Genomic DNA, 19,819 nt, shown 5'->3' on the forward strand with positions numbered 1-19,819 from the left:
CTTCCTGTCCCTCCAGGATCAGCTAGGGCATGCGTCCCCCAGGGAGGCCCTCGTGGGTCAGCACTGCTGTCACAGTCTTGCGCTTGAATTATGACTCTTCCTCCTACGGCTTGCTGACACCCCAAGACGGTTCCTCTGACGTGTCTCTCAAACCGAAAGCTTCTGAACTTGAGTAATTTGCTCCTTTTCCCCACTTCTAGCTAGCTTTTCTACCACGCTCTTTAGAAAGTTAAATTACAACATGATCACATATTTTCTTAACTTTAACCCATCCTACACACACACACACACACACACACACACACACACACACACCTATGGGAAGAATCACAAACCCTCATTATGTACATGGTGAGTCTTCAGTCACTTAAATACAAAAGTATAGTCATAGGAATGGTGTCCATAGGAGATCCTTAATGACAGCCAGAATAGCATTCCTACAGTGAAAACACACTGAGCATTGATTCGTTCATGGTGGTCAGGGCTGCATGTTGAGAGGGAAGAGGTGGTTTATCAGCTCTCGGTGCTGGGAACTGAGAGTATGGACAGGACCATGTGCATCCTGATAAGTCGCTTCAGTTGTGTCCAACTCTTTCATGGACTGTAGCCCACCAGGCTCCTCTGTCCATGGGAAGAATACTGGAATGGGTTGTCATGCCCTCCTCCAGGGGATCTTCCTGACCCAGGGACTGAACCTGTGTCTCTTGCATCTCCTGCATTGGCAGTTGGGTTCTTTATCACTCATGCCATCTGGGAAGCCCCACATAGGGCCACACACTTCTATAATTAATAGATCTTTTAAAACTAACAACAGTGTAAACTTTAGCCCTTAGACCAACACATAATGGGGAAACATCACACAACTGAACCAATACGTACTGTTCTCTTTTTTAAAATTGGGGTATATTTGCTTTACAATGATGTTGTGTTAGTTTCTGCTGTATGACAAAGTGAATCAGCTATCAGTCAATTCAGTAGCTCAGTCGTGTCCAACTCTTTGCGACCCCATGGACTGCAGCACACCAGGATTCCCTGTCCATCTTCAACTCCCGGAGCTTGCTCAAACTCATGCTCACTCCACTGAGTCAGTGATGCCCTCCAACCATCTCATCCTCTGTAGTCCCCTTCTCCTCCTGGCCTCAATCTTTCCCAGTCTTTTCCAATGAGTCAGTTCTTCGCATCAGGTGGCCAAAGTACTGGAGCTTCAGCTTCGGCATCAGTCCTTGCAGTGAATCAGCTATATGTATACATACAATCCCCTTCCTGTGGCTTTCCCACTGCCTCTTCCCATTCCCGCCCCCTCCAGGTCACCACAGAGCACGCAGCTGAGCTCCTTGAGCTATGTAGCAGGTTCCCACTAGCTATCTGTTTTATATATGACAGTGCACATTCGTCAATCTCAATCTCCAATTCATCCCCTCCCCTGTGTCTATGTGTCTCTTCTCTATGTCTGCATCTCTATTCCTGCCCTGGAACTAGGTTTATCTGTACCACTTCTCTAGATTCCACGTATATGCATTAATACAAAAAACTTGTTTTTCTCTTAGGGACCTAATTAAGCTTAAAAGATTCTGCGCAGCAATATGCACAGTTCAGATAGAAGATATGTATATACATAAATATACTATACATAAATATACAAACACACTTATGTAAAACATGCATGAGTATACAGGTATATGTATGAAATGCACAAATGTATACATATCCCCTTCATTACATATACATGTGCAAAAGTATACAGTCCCATATACATACACAAGTGTATATGTATATGTGATGTGAGGGCAAGGAGTCTAAGTGGCATATTTTTCTTTTCAATCATACGATTAAGACCTCTTTTTTCTTGAAAAATATGCTCAGAAACAATAAAATATTTTGATTAATCATTAATTAAAAATATATTTTTATAAACATAACTCTTATGGGTCATTGAAAAATACATAAAAATTTGAATCTTGACAAGAGCTAAGGAATTAGATAATTTAAGTTAAAAAATGTAATTGAAGTTTCAGAAACATATACCTCTTGAGCTTTGGGTAACACTGTTATCTATGAATGCAGAAATGTTAAGTTCAAAACCCTGATAAGGTAAAAAAAAAAAAAAATCAAATGCTCAGGGCCAGGTCAGGACAGCATGAAAGCACTTAAAATAACTATTCTGAACATTTGGGTTCATTTAAGGTTGGGATGTGTTCGGTGAAATACCAAAACAACCAGAGAAAAAAGAAGGTCAGTTGATTAGATGGTTTGATAATAAAGGCAAGTTTGTTATTTTTTAAACTTTATTACGCTAATATTACGGAGATGTTTGTAGCAAAATTACATTTCAGAGAAGAATCCTTTCAAAGTAGATTAGTAGAATTATAATAAAGAAACACATATAAAACTTCAACTTGGACCAATAAAAGAAAAAAGCAAGAGGCAATTTTAGTCCCTACAAAGTTCTTCTACATCAGACATATCCCAACAAACATCACTTTAAAGGAGGGAGGCGTCTATAAAGGAAGAAACTGTACCTCAGAACCAGATTGTATAACCCCATTAAAAAGAGATAAAGACAGTATCTCAGACAAGTCAACATTCAAAGTACAAACCACATTCTCTGGGAATATACTAGCATTCTCAAAAACCAACATTACTCTTCAAAGAGAAAAAAATAAAACTCACTATCTGTTTTATCCCAGATATTTTAAACAAATATTGGTTGCATAGAAAGTTCAAGAAAACATTTTACTAATTTCTAGATTAATGATCTGTCCTGCATTTGTGCTTTTATGGTTTTTTTTTAAGTGAATAACATATGTACATGATAATTCAATCAGTTCAAAACAGTATAATGGAAAAAGAAATTTTCTCTTCTAACTCTGGTCCCCAGTTCCTTCTCCTAAAGATAACTGCTCACCTCAACTCCATGTCTGGGCATTTATGAGCATATTAATATACAAGGACCAAACACACACACACGCGCATGCACACACACACACACACACACTTTTGGTGATTTTGTCCTTGTTTTGCTTTTATGCAAAAGGTATATTTCTTTGTACCTTGCTTTTCTCACTTACGTCTTCAAAGTCATTCTGAATTACTGCATATGGCTACCCATTAAATAAAGTATTGGGTTGGCCAAAAAGTTCGCTTGGGTTTCTCTATAACATCTTACAGAAAAACCCAAGTGGACTTTTTGGCCAACTCAATATTATAACTTATTTAGCTAGTCTTTATTAATGGACATTTAATTATCTCCCCTCTTGCTTCTGAATGCTACCTTTAAACTAATATTCTTGTGCATATATATTCATCCATGTCAGAATAAATATATACGATAAATTTCAAATAGGGAAATTGCTATGTCAATAGGCACATGCATTTAAAATCCTGATAGATGATGCCAAATTGACTTTCCACGGAGATTTTATCAATTTATATCTCTATCTTTAAAATCCATCTACAGTACAGTCTCGCTCTGGGGAAATCTCTAGAATCTCTGCACACCAGAAGCTGGCAGGAAGAGCCAAGATAGAATAACCTTTGTTCAGGTGTTATATGCACTCATACGAAACATAAAGAAGTGAAGGACGTACGATTTAGCACTCTATAGACTTTTATAATAGAAAAAAAGAACATAATACAAAAGAAACTTTAAAAAGTCAGGTAAGAGGACAAATAATCCACAAACATATATTTCAGTGTGTTTCGGTTCATTATTTGAGGTGATGCTCTGAAATGCCTGTGAACTAAGCTGGGCAGGTTTTATCAAGCCCACTTCCCATAGGAGAAAACTGAGTCTTGAATAGGTTATGAGATGAATCACTGACAGAGGAACCCAGGGCATCCTATTCTTTAATACATGTGCTTTCTGCTCCCAACTAAAAGATAAAGGAGAATGAATGGCAACTTTCTATTTTGATTCACTTTGAAAAGACCTATGATAACTTGAATCACAGAAGCTGGACTGGATAGGTCCAAGCTACAGGATGGATAGACAGAGATGTATTTATTAGCATGATTTAAACCAGTCTGACTGTCTCAAGATCAACCTGAATACAGACTGCCTCCAATAGGATTTCCTAGACGTGTCTGAAGTTGGGTTTAATCACTTAGACTCTCTAGAGAGGAGCAGAACAGAATGTTCAAGGCTTATCCTTTTCCTGAGTTAAAATGTTCAAATTTAATTTTATACTTCTTGATTTAATCTTGTAATGGCCCAGCTGCTTCCTTCTGCCCTCTGAAAAAAGTTTTGAAAAAATAGTTCTGTTATAAAACAAAGAAATGTCTAATACCTAGGCAATTTTGTACTAGTCTTGATGGTAGGATATAAAAGAAATCTTATAGCCCATTTAATCCAACACTTCCTTTTTACAAATGGGAAAAAAAGCCCCAGAGAGTGACTTATTTAAAAGTATAATAAAGAAATAACAACAAACAAAACCCAAAGGTAGCTGAAGGAAAGAAACATAAAGATCAAAACTGAAATAAATGAAATAGAGACAAGAAAACAATAGAAAAGATCAATGAAACTGAAAACTGGTTCTTTGAAAATGTAAACAAAATTGAGAAACCTTTAGCCAGACTCATCAAGAAAAAAAGGAGACGGCTCAAATCAGTAAAATTAAAAATGAAAAAGAAGTCACAACTGACACACCAACAAAGGAGCGTAAAAGTCTACTAGAGACCAATAAATTGGGCAACTTGGAAGAAATGGATAAACTCTTAGAAAGGTACAATCTCCCAAGACTGAACCAGGAAGAAATAGAAAATATGAAAGATCAATTACATGTACTGAAATTGAATCTGTGACTAAAATAATTTCAACAAACAAAAAGTCCACAACCAGATGGCTTCACAGGGAAATTCTACCATTCAGAGAAGAGATGACACCTATCCTTCTGAAACTATCCCAAAACATTACAGAGGAGGAAACACTTCTGAACTCATTCTATAAGGCCACCATCACCCTGATATCTAAACCAGATGAAGATATCACAAAAAATTAAATTATAGGCCAATATCTCTAATGAACATAGATGCAAAATTCTCAACAAAATGCCAGCAAACCAACTCCAACAATATGTTAAAAGGCTTATATATCATGATCAAGTGGGATTTATTTATCCAAGGAATGCAAAGATTTTTCAAGATCTGCCTGCAAATCAACCAATGTGATAAACCCCATTTACAAATTGAAGATTGAAAACCATATGATTATCTCAATAGATGTAGAAAAACCTTTTGATAAAATTCAGCATCCACTTATGAGGTTAAAAAAAAAAAAACTCTCCAAAAAGTGGGCATAAAGGGAACATACTTCAAGATAATAAAGGTCATATATGACAGACCCAAAGCTAACATCATACTCAATGGTGAAAACATGAAAATATTTCCTCTAAGATCAGGAACAAGACAAGCATGCCAGTGCTTGCCACTTACACCTAATACAGTTTTGAAAGTCCTGTCACAGCAATCAGAAAAGAAAAAGAAATAAAAAGAATCCAAATTGGAAAAGAAGAAATAAAACTGTCACTGTTTGTATATGACATGATAATATACATAGAAAATCCTAAAGATGTCACCAAAAAACTATGAATTTAGTAAAGTTATAGGATAAAAATCAACACAGAGAAAAATCTCTTGCATCTCTATACATTAACAACAAAATATCAGAAAGAGAAATTAAGGAAACAATCCCACTTACCATTATATCAAAAAGAATAAAATGCCCAGGAATAAACCTACCTGAAAAGGCAAAAATACCTGTACCCTGAAAACTATAAGACACTGATGAAAGAAATCAAAGACAACACAAATAGATGGAAAGATATATCGTGTTCTTGGATTGCAAGCATCAATACTGTTAAAAGAACCACACTAATCAAGGCAACCACACTACAGATTCAATGCAATCCCTATCAAATTATCAATGGTATTTTTTCACAGAACTAGAACAAATTTTTTTTTAATTTGGATGGAAACACATAAAACCCTGAATAGCCAAAACAGTCTTGAGAAAAACAGAGCTGGAGGAATCATGCTCCCTGAATTCAGGTTATACTACAAAGTGACAATAATCAAAACAGCATGGCACTGTCACAAAATCAGACATATACATCAAAGGAACAGGATAGAAAGTTCAGACATATAATCATGAACTTACGGTCAATTAATCTACAACAAGAATACACAATATAGAAAAGAGAATCTCTTCAATAAATGTTACTGGGAAAACTGGACAGCTACATGTAAAAGAATGAATTGAGAACATTCCCTAACACCATGTACAAAAATAAACTCAAAACGGATTATTGACCTAAAAGACAGGATAGTATAAAACTCCTAGATGAAAATATAGGCAGAACTCTCTTTGACATGAGTTGCAGCAAAATTTTCTTGGATCCATATCCTAGAGTAATGGAAATAAAAACCAAAATAAACAAATGGGACCTATTTAAACTTAAATATTTTACATATCAAAGGAAACCATAAACAAATTGAAAAAAACAACCTACTGGCTGGGAGAAAATATTTATAAAGAATGCTACCAATAAGGGATTAATTTCCAAAATAGACAAAGAGCTCATACAGCTTAATACAAAAAAAAAAAAAAACCAAAAACCAAAAACAAACCCTAACAACCAAAAAAAAAAAAATGGGTAGAAGACCTAAATAGACATTTCTCCAAAGAAGATACACAAGTGGCCAACAGGCATATGAAAAGATGCTCAATATCACTAATCATTAGAGAAATGCAAATCAAAACTACAATGAGGTATCACCTCACACCAGTCAGAATGGCCATCATCAAAAACTCTACAAATAATAGATGCTGGAGAGTGTGTGGAGAAATGGGAATCTTCCTGTATTGCTGTTGGGAATGCAAATTGGTGTAGGCAGTATGAAGAACAATATAGAAGTCCCTAAAAAACTGAAAATAGAGTTACTATGCAATCCTGCAACCCCAATCCTGGGCATATACCCAAAGAAAACTCTAATTCGAAAAGACAAATGCAAAAAAATATTCACAGCAGCTCTGTTTATGATAGCCAAGACATGGGATCAACCTAAATGTCCATCAACAGATGAATGGATAAAGAAGATGTGATATTATATGCACATATATATATATATACACATATATATAATGAAATGTGTGTGTATATATACATATACATAATGGAATATGTATATGGAGAAGGAAATGGCAACCCACTCCAGTGTTCTTGCCTGGAGAATCCCAGGGACGGGGAGCCTGGTTGGCTGCCGTCTATGGGGTCACACAGAGTCGGACACGACTGACGCGACTTAGCAGCAGCAGCAGCAGCAATGGAATACTACTCAGCCATAAAAAAGAATGAAATAATGCCATTTGCAGCAACATGGATAGAGATTATCCATGAAGTAAGTGAAGCTAAGTTAAGTAAGTCAGAGAGAGAAAGATACCATATGATCTCACTTACATGTGGAATCTAAAAAAATGATACTAATGAACTTATTTACAAAACAGAAATAGATTCAGAGACATAGAAAGCAAACTTATGGTTACCAAAGGTGTGGGGGAGATAAATTAGAAGTTTGGGATTAACATAAACACATCATTAAACCTAATATAAACAACAAGATTTTACTGTATACCACAGGGAACTATATTCAATATCTTGTGATAACCTATAATAGAGAAGAATCAAGAGGCAGATAGATAGAGATATATAACTGAATCATTTTTCTTTTAGTTCTGAAACTAACACAACATTGTAAATTATACTTCAATTTTTTTTTTTTATTCTTCCAATTTTATTTTATTTTTAAACTTTACATAATTGTATTAGTTTTGCCAAATATCAAAATGAACCTGCCACAGGTATACATGTGTTCCCCATCCCGAACCCTCCTCCCTCCTCCCTCCCCATACCATCCCTCTGGGCCGTCCCAGTGCACCAGCCCCAAGCATCCAGCATCATGCATCGAACCTGGACTGGCAACTCGTTTCCTACATGATATTTTACATGTTTATACTTCAATTTTAAAAAATGGTCTAAGACAGTATAATAAAAGTAATGCATTCAGTAAAGTAAATTTTCAACATGGAATCAGAGCTCATTAATGGACTTACCCCATATGCATATTGTACAGAAAACAAAATAAGTATGAGTGACCTACAAGAAAACAAAAATGCAGATTAATTTAAACTGTTGGGTTTTGTGCAAAACAAACTAAAAAGCAAAAGGACATAGGAATTAACTCCAGAAAGATTTTTTTTTTTAGTTTCTAATAGGCTACTATCACCAATTGATGGTCATCAGTGACCAGATAAATGTTACCCTCTCTCCAGATAGCATCACCATATTTCCTCTTTTTAATCAATCAAGAAGTATGCACACCCTTTAATATGGCCCTCACTGTGCTGGGTACCATAGGGACACTGGGAAGGTGAGACCTGGATGGATAGATACGTGAAGGGAGATGACTCTCAGAATAAAAACTAGAGGAGAGCAGGAAGCAAGCAGCTTTGCCCAGGAACTACTGCAAAGATTAAGGTATTCTGGATGCTGTTAAGTGGGAACAACCAGAAGGAGAGAGAATGGAAGAAACCTAACTGGGCTGAGGAGATGATTTGGGAAACAGTATGGAAAAAGCCTCCTTCCCATCACCCTCTCTTCCTTCATTGCTCATCAATACGTGTTCATCAGCTTCAAATTTTTCCATATTTTTCACTATTTAACATTTCCCTGTCATAACTCCCAATATTTTTGTAGTCACTTTGAACAATCTCATTCTATTAATAGTTTGCTACTGCTGCTGTAGCACATGACCACAAACTTGGTGACATAAAACAACAAAAATTTATTTTCTTATCATTCTAGAGGCCAGAAGTCTGAAATAGGCCTCATTGGCAGAAAAAAAAAAAAAATCAAGATGTTGGCAGGGCTGTGTCTCTTTTGAAGGCTCCAAGGGACACTCGGATTCCTTGCTTTTCCTGGATTCTAAAGGCTGCCTGCATTCCTTGGCTTGTGGTCCCTTCCACCTTCAAAGCCAGCAGTGACCAGTCAAGTCTCTCTCCTGCTACCTCCCTCTGACGTCTGCTTCCATCATCACATCTCCTTCTCGACTCTCAATCTTCTGCCTCCCTCCTTCACTTCCAGTGCTCTAGTCCCTCAATTGTGCCCAACTCTTTGCAACCCCACGGGCTGTAGCCTGCCAGGCTCTTCATGTCCATGGGATTCTCCAGGAAAGAGTATTGGAGTAGGTTGCCATTTCCTTCTCCAGGGGATCTTCCCGACCAGGGATAGAACCCGAGTCTCCTGCATTGCAGGCAGATTCTTTACCACCTGAGCCACCAGGGAAGCCAAAAGGGAACACTGTGGCTGAGTGGGCTGGAGGACCCTTGTGATTATACTGGGTTCCTCAGATAATCCAGGATAACTTCCCCATTGCACAGTCAGCTGATTAGCAACCTTAATTGCATCTATAACCATAATTCTCCCTTGCCATGTAACAGAACACATTCAGAGGTTAAAGGGATTAGGGCGTGGACAGCTTTGGGGAGGGTCATCATTCTGCCTACCACACTCATGCAGTGCGTTGTCCTAACTGCTATAACTGCTAGTTATAGGGACCCTGCGGCTCTGGACACGAGAAGGCTTTTGCTATTCAAACCCAGTGAATAGGAGAGCAAGAATCTGTGGCCTTGTACATTCTCCCACTGGCTGCAATTCTGGAAGAGTAGAGAGAATTACTGCTTAATAAGAAAAGTGCTGTTTAATAGAACGGCAGTGGGTAAAATTTATAGATTTATGGAATACTTTGGTTTTTTGACACTCAGATAATTTATACCTATAAAACCAACACTGGGGAGAAATTCCCAAATAAAAGCCAGTGATCGTACTTGAGGACACTCACCAGGAATTGGTGGCCAAGAGCTTGTTGCACTTGAAAGGACGCCTTACCAGTGCCATGTGCAAAATTACTTCATGTTCAAGTCTTGGCGCTCAACAAAAACGCTGCCCGTCTTCCCTTCTCTTCCAGAAGACTCTCATCTATAACTGAGGGTCTGTGTCCTGGCTTTACAGTCTGTGTATGGCAAATATAAAATATCTTTTTAAACACAGTATGCATTACCACATCTAAAATAATTGCTTTCATTATTCAGAGTTAGTGATGGAAATATTTTCTAAAGGGGAACTTCACTGTTTTGACATAACACTCTTTCCTTAGTGATGAGTAAACTGAATACATATCAATTTTTAATTCTTAGAAATAAAAATACCAAATCCTTTCATTCATAAACACATTTTTCAAAAATGAAAAGATATACGTATGGAAAACTTTTACAAAAATTATTGTTTCACTTTGTTATGTGAAATTTTCTTCTATTTAGTCTTTTCTCTTAAAAATTCAAGCTAAAATTCACTCAAGTGCTTTTTTTTTTAATTTTTGAAACTAAAAAGGAATCCCCTAGTATAGAAATGCACATTTTGCCTACAAACAGCAAAGACATATAAACATGTTTTATGTAAAATGGTACCACATTTTGGCAGGTCATCAAAAAGTTAAACACAGAGTTACCATATGACATAGCAATTTCATTCCTAGGTATACACACAAGAGAACTGACAAAATATGTTCATACGTAACCTTGTACATGAATATTTACAGCAGAATTATTTGTAATGGCCACAAGTGGGAACAACTCATTTCAATTGATGACTAAGCAACACGTGCTACATCTGTACAGTGAAATACTTGTTGTTGTTGTTTACTCACTAAGTCATGCCCAGCTCTTTTGAGACCCCATGCACTGTAGCCCTCCAGGCTCCCCTGTCCGTGGGATTTCCCAGGCAAGGGCACTGGAGTGGGTAGCTGTTTCCTTCCCAGGTGATCTTCCCAACCTAGGGATTGAACCCATGTCTCCTGCATGCAAGCAGGTTCTCTACCACTGAGCCACCAGGGAAGTCCCACAATGGAATATTTGACCACAGAAAAGAATAAAGTACCAATCAGTGCTACAACATAGAGGAACCTTGAAAATGTGATGCCAAGTGAAAGAAATCACGTCCTGTATAATTCCATGTGTGTGAAATGTCAGAATAGGCATATCCATAGAGACAGAAAATATTAATAGATTAGTAATTATCAAAGGTTGGAGGAGGGGCGAATGGGAGGTATGGAGTTTTCTGGAGAGTAATGTGTTATGGATTTAGATAGGGTAATCGTTGTACAATATTATAAGTACACTAAAAACCACTAATTATAAACTTTAATAGAGTGAAAATGGTGTGTTTCATTTTTGAAACATCTCAATTTTAAAAAAGAAAAAATATCTTGACCCCAAGTACCATATACTTTGAAAAAAGCTCTCTTTGGCTCAAAGAATTTGAAATGTCTCATCTTTAAAACTTTGGCTTCTCTAAAGACCCGTACCTGTCAGAATTAAGTACAGAGAAGGAAATGGGAGTGTAGAATGTTACAACTTAATTTTAAATTTCTAGATAAAATCTAGATAAACTCAATCAATGTTATATTTATGAGAGACTAGTTTTCCAAGTAAGCATCAGAATGATGTTCCATGATAATTTCAAAACCAAGTAGAAACAGAATCATTTTGAGTAACTAGATCTTTTCCCATTCCTAAATCCATCATTGATGTAGTTTTCTATTTGCCTTCTAGAAGCATGTCTCAATAAAACAAATTACTGTTTTAAGAGGAATACATAAATTGGCTTGAAACATTCAAACTGTATTTGATATTTCAGACAAATAGGAAACACAGTCAAAAATTAAAGAACACCAGAGGTATTTGCTTTTTAATCCCAAAATAAATACATCATGCAATTAGTCTGCCCACTTAATGTGATAAAGTGTATCCCTCCCCCATTTCTATCCTAGTGCAATATAATTTTATATTTGAAAATCATATTAATCACTGCACTATACTTCTCTGCAACAAAAATATGTATATAAATTCAATATTTTCATTTATGATTATAAATTTCTGAGTCTTAAAAAATTTTTTTCTCCTGGGTTGACATTATTATGGTTATTAGTAGCATATAATTCCAGAGAAGGCAATGGCACCCCACTCCAGTACTCTTTCCTGGGAAATCCCAAGGATGGAGGAGCCTGGTGCGCTGCAGTCCATGGGGTCGCTAGGAATCGGACACGACTGAACGACTTCACTTTCACTTTTCACTTTCATGCATTGGAGGAGGAAATGGCAACCCACTCCAGTGTTCTTGCCTGGAGAATCCCAGGGATGGGGGAGCCTAATAGGCTGCCGTCTATGGGGTCGCACAGAGTCGGACACGACTGACATGACTTAGCAGCAGCAGCAGCATATAATTCATCCAAAAAAATAAGCATATCTTGATAAACAGTTGTTGTTGTTGTTTAGTTGCTAAGTAAACGAGCTGTCAAAGGTAAAACAGTTTTGTTCACAGTTTTACCCGGAGCAAGCCTCAGATGACTACGTGCTCATCTCACGCATCTGTCTAGCCTGAAAACAAAGCCACAGAGGAGTCACAGAGACTTTAGAACCACTCTCCTGGCTAGAGTGCCGCTCCCAAGTCACAGCTAAGCAGAGGCCCAGCTGGCTGTCAGCTGGACACCATGAACGGTGGTGTGTACTGGACTCTACAGTTCCCCAAAAGTTGTCACACAGTCTACAACAATCCACAGCAATCTACAAATATTTCCTTTGCTGCAACCACCTATATTAAGAGCACAAAACTTTTTGTCTCAACCATGCTTTTGATGACACTGAATAAAATTTCTCATAAATAAAAGGCTGTCATCACATAGGAGAGGCCAAGACAGTGTGTTTCTATTGAAGTTTGTTTTTATTTTTTTTAATTTTATTTTATTTTTAAACTTTACATAATTGTATCAGTTTTGCCAAATATCAAAATGAATCCATCACAGGTATACATGTTCTCCCCATCCTGAACCCTCCTCCCTCCTCCCTCCCCATACCATCCCTCTGGGTCATCCCAGTGCACCAGCCCCAAGCATCCAGTATCGTGCATCGAACCTGGACTGGCATCTCATTTCATACATGATATTTTACATGTTTCAATGCCATTCTCCTTTGTTTTTAAAAAAGAAGAAGGTATAAACAATTCAAGTGCTATGCCACTAAAACATATGCAAACAACAGCTTTGGGAGACTGTCTACCTAGGAAACTTTTGCAAAAGTTCTGTACCTTTCAAAGGGTATGCTTTATTCTGCCAACTGTTATTCTCAAGCAGGGAGTGTTGAGTGCTATGGAGGGCTATATTGGAGCCCTCCACCTCAGGCCCCATCTTTGGCTCTTAACTGAGGGGATAACCAGGTTTCCGTCACCTGATTCCATCTTCCAGGCACATGGAAAGGTTAAGGATAACCACCTGACCCAACCCAGAGCTTGGCTTAGTGACACAGAACTCTAGGCCGGAGGATGGTACAAAAACATCGTCTGAACCAGTCCTCCTGCAGGGTTGAAATGAGGACACCAAGAAAAGAAAGGGAGATGAGGGAAGAAGGATATGTCCAGTACATCCTCAAGTACAGCTGGGTGTTAGAAAACTGCGACAAGTCAAGGTCAAGTGCAAGTCTGAGTTTGGAAGAGACAGATAAGCTGCATAATCAGACAAAGTTGTTTCCAAGAAAATGCAAAAACAAAGAAAGACAGATAGTCTCAAGAAAGGAGGAAAACCAGCTCATTCCTGAGAGCCCTCCCCTACCCCACCAGTTCTTGATGCAGTCTTGTGGTCAACTCCCTTTTCGTGAGCAAACTGACCTGGGCGGCCGAGTCTGATAAAAAGCACTGCCCTCGCTGCAGCTGGTCCCAAGGCTGCATGCGACACACCTCGGGAGGCCATCTGGGGCCACCCACCCCCAATAGGGAAGCTGAACATATGTTCCCTGGGCCTTTGACATCCATTTCGTGCATTAACCCAGTCCGTAATAGGCTCTCGCCCAGCAGTATATTTCTATCAGTAATTTCTAGCATGTACTTTCAGCAGATATCATGGTGTTCTCTTCCTCCAACTCTCTGGGATTTCTGCACCCCCCGACCACCCCCTCACTTCTTTATGAAAATGCCTGGACTCCAATTTCCCTGGGACTCCTTAAGAGTCTGTCCAGTGCTTTCCAAAGGTCTGGGAACAGGATCTGAGCGCCTCCAAGCCATTCTCGGTACCCGGGGGAATTTGTTTTCTCTGCAACCTAATCTTGACTACAAATACATCCTGCTGGAGTTCTCATCCACCAGGGGCTAGGCATGGTTGTGGCGGGTGGGGACGGGGGCAGGGGAGGACCAGATAAACAGGCGACTGAGGACTGGAATCTTCTAGCCACAAAAGGTAGCAGAGATACAATGTCTTTTTTTTTTCTCAAGGAACATTAAGTCTTTGAGCTCTTTCGAACAATATTTGCCCTTTCAGGGAAATCATTTTCTATTAACTCAATAACTACATGTTCTTTCCTTTGACTTTCTGACACTGAGCTATCTGAAGACTCTCTCTCCAAGGCTAAATTTTTTGGATGGTCTGAACACGTATTTCTATATACCTTCATCTTTCCAAAGTAGAATTCCTAAAGGATAAGCTTTTGTAGAGAAACAATCAAGGGGCCTGGGGTCAGGGGTGGGGGGTTAGAAAAATGCTCCCAGAAAAAGAATGGCATGCCTGGGGCTGGATATCTCCTCTGAGGCTTATACCTTTCCTGTTAAGGGATCACCTGACCTTTCCCCAACATCCACGTTGATTACTTTCTAAAATCCCATATCTTTGGGTTGCCTCTAGCTGCAGACTTACAAAGCCTTCAGGTTGATGAGAGCTTTTTAGTGAAAACAGTCAATCCCATCAACCATCACAAAGGTTTTTAAAGCAAGTCACAAACCCATGTGGTCCACAGACTACCTGAATGTGGCTGGAGCATCATGTTCCCTGAGAAGGAACTGGGGAAAAAACTTGAGAAGGACTCAAGTAAATTCTTGAAAGTATCTCTACATTCCAACAGGACCAGACAGTTGTTGGATTGTGGTCAAGCCCGCCCCCACCTTGCCTTCCTTCTAGATTCAACTGAATTGTTTGAGAGTCTTTGTACAGTCCTCAGGTGACCCTGGAGTTGAGTTTGCTAGTCCAGGGCCGAATGGGCCATATCTCAGCTAATCTATAATTCTGCCAATACAAGCTTTTATTATTATGTCCATGAGGTCTCCCCCCAGTATCAACAGAACATTTGACAACAATCATAAGAATGTCATAGGTGGGAAACACACAGAGGGGACACTGTTCCACAAACGTACAACTGATTTTCAAAACTGGATGTGCCCTTTACTTCCAAGTTAAGGTTTCAGATTTCTGAGAGCTGCCTTTGGTGTAAGCAAATCCCACTGCCCACTGAGAAGTACCCATCCGCAACCAAGTGTACTGAAAGACTGGCATTGACCTTTGAGGACTTCTTCCCTCCTCCCTAGAGACTGGCTACCTTCTCCTGGTACCTGGTGATCTCATGTGAGGGATTGAAGGCAGGACTCTAAGAGGTAGAAAGATTTGTGTTCAGATCTTGATCACTTACCAGTATAACCCTGAGCAAATCTGTACCACTCTGAGCTCTTCATTTCTCAGTATGTAAAATTAATGCTGGAGAGAACTACATGAGTCAAAATGCATGCCTAGCACAGTCCCTGGAATGTTGTTATTGTTGTTTAGTCACTAAGTCGTGTCTGACTCTTTTGGGACCCCATGGACTGTAGACCGCTAGGCTTCTCTGTCCGTGGGATTTCCCAGGCAAGAATACTGGAGTGGGTTGCCATTTCCTTCTCTTGTTTCTCCTGCATTGGCAGGCAAATTCTTTACCACTGAGCCACAAGGGAAGTTCTCTGGCATGTGGTAGTGCTCAATATATGTCTATTTCCAGCCTTCCTAATTTGTCATGCAGGTAAAATGAGCTCCCAATAAATGAGAGAAGGGTTAGAAAACTGGGAACTGGGGCAAGCCTGGCAGACCTCAGGAGGGAGGCAATACTTGATCTGGGAATGAAGGAAGATCTGGAGAAATGAGGAGAAATAAGCAGTGACAGTCTCTCTTAAAGGACCTCGTAAACATCGGGAGAAGTCAATGAGAGGGATGACTCCTCAGTGAGTGTAGAAGCAGGTATACAGGAGGGCAAGTCTGGCCAGAATCAGAGTTAACGTAAGCGGACTCTGAGAGGACACTTGTGAAAAGGTCAGCATTTGTTTTTATCAATGAGAGAGGCTTCTGCTGCTACCACAACTGCTGCTGCTCCAACCCCACGCCCTTCCTCCTCCTCCTCCTCTTCCCCATCGTCAACATCTTCCCCACCATAAGAAATTATAAAAAGCAGCATTGTCAGTCAGTTCCTTATATGCTACATCCTGTGCTAAAGGTTTAACACCAATCTTCAATCTTCACAATAACCCGAAAAGGTAAGTTACACAACAATGTCCTTTTATAAGTAACTACAGTTAGTAGTTGGCTTCCCTCATAGCTCAGTTGGTGAAGAGTCTGCCTGCAATGCAGGAGACCCAGGTTTGATTCCTGGGTCGGGAAGATCCCCTGGCAAAGGAAATGGCAACCCACTCCAGTATTCCTGCCTGGAGAATCCCATGGACAGAGGAGCCTGGCGGGCTACCGTCCATGCAGTCACAAGAGTCAGACACAACTTAGTGACTAAACCACCACCATCATAGTTAGTAAGAGACATTTCCAGGGTTCAAACGCTAAAGCTTTCCTTATTAACCACTACACGACACAGTTTCAAAGTTCATGAAAATTCCTGGGCACATTTCAGGAAATGCATCTCTGTAAAGAACAACTTTGGCCTTCAATATAATAGTAGCAGGGAGATTCACATGTAAATGCAGTGATGCACTGGGATACACAGACATTTAGTTTGCTGTGAATCCTAGAAAAAGAGAGCTCTCCTGTGAAGGTCTTCATGTCTGGAATTTCACCTCTAGAAACTTCTACAGGACAGTTGGCTATCTTCAAGGCACTGTTTCTAACTAGACTATGGAAAAGTTAAAGCATTTCAAGCAGCTATGTAAGCAAAAGAAAAAAGAGAGAGAAAGATTTCACAGAAGTTTCCAAATGAACTTTTAAGGTTAAACAGAAATACTGACACAAGCATGCAGTTGGTTTCAAAATAGGAGGAAAGCTTTGTCTTGGCGGGGAAGGAACATTGTATTCATATGACTCTTGGCCCTTTCTGGGCTTTCCAGGTGCCTCAGTGGTAAAGAATCCACCTGCCAATGCAGGAGACACAGGTTCAATCCTTGGGTTGGGAAGATACCCTAGGAGGAGGAAATGGCAACCCACTCCAGTATTCTTACCTGGAGAATTTCATGGACACAGAAGCCTGGTGGACTATAGTCCATGGGACTGCAAAGAGTAGGACATGACTGAGTGACCAAGCACACACATGGGCCCTTTCTAAGGAGAACCTCAGTTCAGTTCAGTTCAGTCGCTCAGTCGTGTCCGACTCTGCAACTCCGTGGACTGCAGCACACCAGGCTTCCCTGTCCATCACCAACTCCTGGAGCTTACTCAAACTCATGCTCACTCCACTGAGTCAGTGATGTCATCCAACCATCTCACCCTCTGTCGTCCCCTTCTCCTCCCGCCTTCAATCTTTACAAGCATCAGGGTCTTTTCTTTGCATCAGGCAGCCAAAGGATTGGAGCTTCAGCTTCAGCATCAGTCCTTCCAGTGAATATTCAGGACTGATTTCCTTCAGGATTAACTGGTTGGCTCTCCTTGCTATGTGAAGGACTGTCAAGAGTCTTCTCCAACACCACAGTTCAAAAGCATCAATTATTTGGCAATCAGCTTTCTTTATGGTCCAACCCTCATATCCACACATGACTACTATAGCTTTGACTAGACGGACCTTTGTTGGCAAAGTAATGTCTCTGCTTTTTAATATGCTGTCTAGGTTGGTCATAGCTCTTCTAAGGAGAGCTTAACCATCTCCTTTTCCTTGTGTCTGCATCCTGCCTTCTGTCCACCTCTGTCTGCCTTCCTTCAGGCAGGAGCTGGTTCTAGAGACTGGGTCCCCTTAGCAGGTGCTTCCCTAGAGGACAAGACCTGGAACTAGACTCCTTTAGAAATGCGTCTGCCACTCGGGAACCTTATAAAAGACTCCATCCCTCACCCCTGGACTTCAGAGCTGTGCCATTTCCTATTCTGCTACAGACCATAAAGCTACAGACCAAACACTCAGTGTTTCAGCATCAGCTTTACACATCGGAAAATAACTGAGCAAAGCCAAGAAAGTGTGCTGTGTATTGGATGTGATATCACATGGGCAGAGTAGTCAAGACAACCAATGTCTGGAAGTTTCACAAAACCATAAGAAATTCCTTTATTAAAGTGATTGCTTTTCCCCTAAACTTTGAAAATGAGGTGGTTTTTTTTTAATTAAAAAATTAATGGGAAGAAGAGATCTATATTAAATTTTTACAGTTAAAATTTTAAACATTTATTTTCTTTAAAGTTGCTCAGTTGTGTCCGACTCTTTGTGACCCCATGGACTATATAGTCCATGGAATTCTCCAGGCCAGAATACTGGAGTGGGTAGCCTATCCTTTCTCCAGCAGATCTTCCTGACCCAGGAATTGAACCAGGGTCTCCTGTATCACAGGTGGATTCTTTAACAACTAAGATATGGAAACAAAATAAAATAATACATAGAATCTTGACTACACGTGAAAGTTACAGGGTTTGTAAATGCAAGTCCACTAAATATGTAATAACATTTTAAAATGATTTTTCTACTAATTAGCCTGACACTAACCAAAACAAAATTTTAATCATTTCTATATACCTTTAATAAGACATAAAAACACCTATGATTATTATTCACTCAAGAAATATCTATCATATCAGTATCTGTCAATTTTTCAGTTTCTATCAAATGCCATGCTAAGCACTGTGGATACAAGAATGAAATCAATTTAGCTGAATTTAATATTCAGTAAATTGAGTTTTCAATTTACCGAATATTGAACTCAATTTGAATTCAACTGAGCTCAAATATGCAATATTACTTTTAAGTAGATTGGGAAAAGTTAAAGATGCATACTATAATCAGTATAGTAACCACTAGCAACAACACAGAGAGAGATAACTAGATGTAGAAAAAATTTAAATGGAACTTTAAAAAATATTTGATTAACAGAAAAGAATGCTAGGAAGAAGAAAGGGGACAAAAAACAGATTAGACAGATAAAAAGTAAACAGACAGATGACAGACCTAAAAATAACTATATCAACTATGTAAAAATGCACTAAAAATTGAAGGCAAAACGCTGAATTTAAAACAGAAAAAAGAAAAAACCCAAGTATATGCTACCTAAAAAATACATACTTTAAATAAAAAGACGCAAATAGGTTACAAGTGAAAAGGTGGAAAAAGATACACCACACAAACAGTAAGCACAAGGAAAGTAGACTGGCTATGTTAAAAATGGACTTCAAGATGGACAGTGACACTTAAGAGAAAAGCCACAGAATGGGCAAAAATATTCAAAATAAATACATCTGCCAAGGATCTTGTATCCAGAATATATAAATAGCTATTGCAACTCAACAGTAAGAGCAACAACCAGTTTTTTTCATAGGGAAAGATCTGAGTAGACGCTTTGCAAAAGTTCTCTGAACAGTTAATAAGTACCTGAAAAGATGTTCAACATCTTTAGTTACTAGAGAAAACAAAAGCACACTAACTGCCACTGTGTAACCATTTGAAGCGTTAACACTTTAAAAGCTGGCAATACCAAAAAAAAGCTGGCACCAAAAAAATACGGGGGAAGCAGAA

At 39.1% G+C, this 19,819-nt stretch overlaps 1 protein-coding gene across 8 annotated transcripts in view; it reads right to left on the bottom strand.

The window, feature by feature from the left end:
* Positions 1-19,819, bottom strand: part of COL4A4 (collagen type IV alpha 4 chain) — a 160,898-nt gene that overhangs the window by 135,275 nt on the left and 5,804 nt on the right. For all 8 annotated transcript variants that reach the window (XM_061386675.1, XM_061386666.1, XM_061386658.1 and 5 more), the window contains exons 2-3: positions 9,898-10,068; positions 8,111-8,153 (exon numbers count right to left, since the gene is read on the bottom strand). In XM_061386675.1, the coding sequence (XP_061242659.1) occupies positions 8,111-8,153; positions 9,898-9,953 (99 nt within the window). In that variant the 5' untranslated portion in view covers positions 9,954-10,068. The remainder of the gene's footprint in view (positions 1-8,110; positions 8,154-9,897; positions 10,069-19,819) is intronic.

This window comes from Bos javanicus, chromosome 2 (assembly GCF_032452875.1).
Source record: "Bos javanicus breed banteng chromosome 2, ARS-OSU_banteng_1.0, whole genome shotgun sequence".
NCBI lineage: Eukaryota > Metazoa > Chordata > Mammalia > Artiodactyla > Bovidae > Bos > Bos javanicus.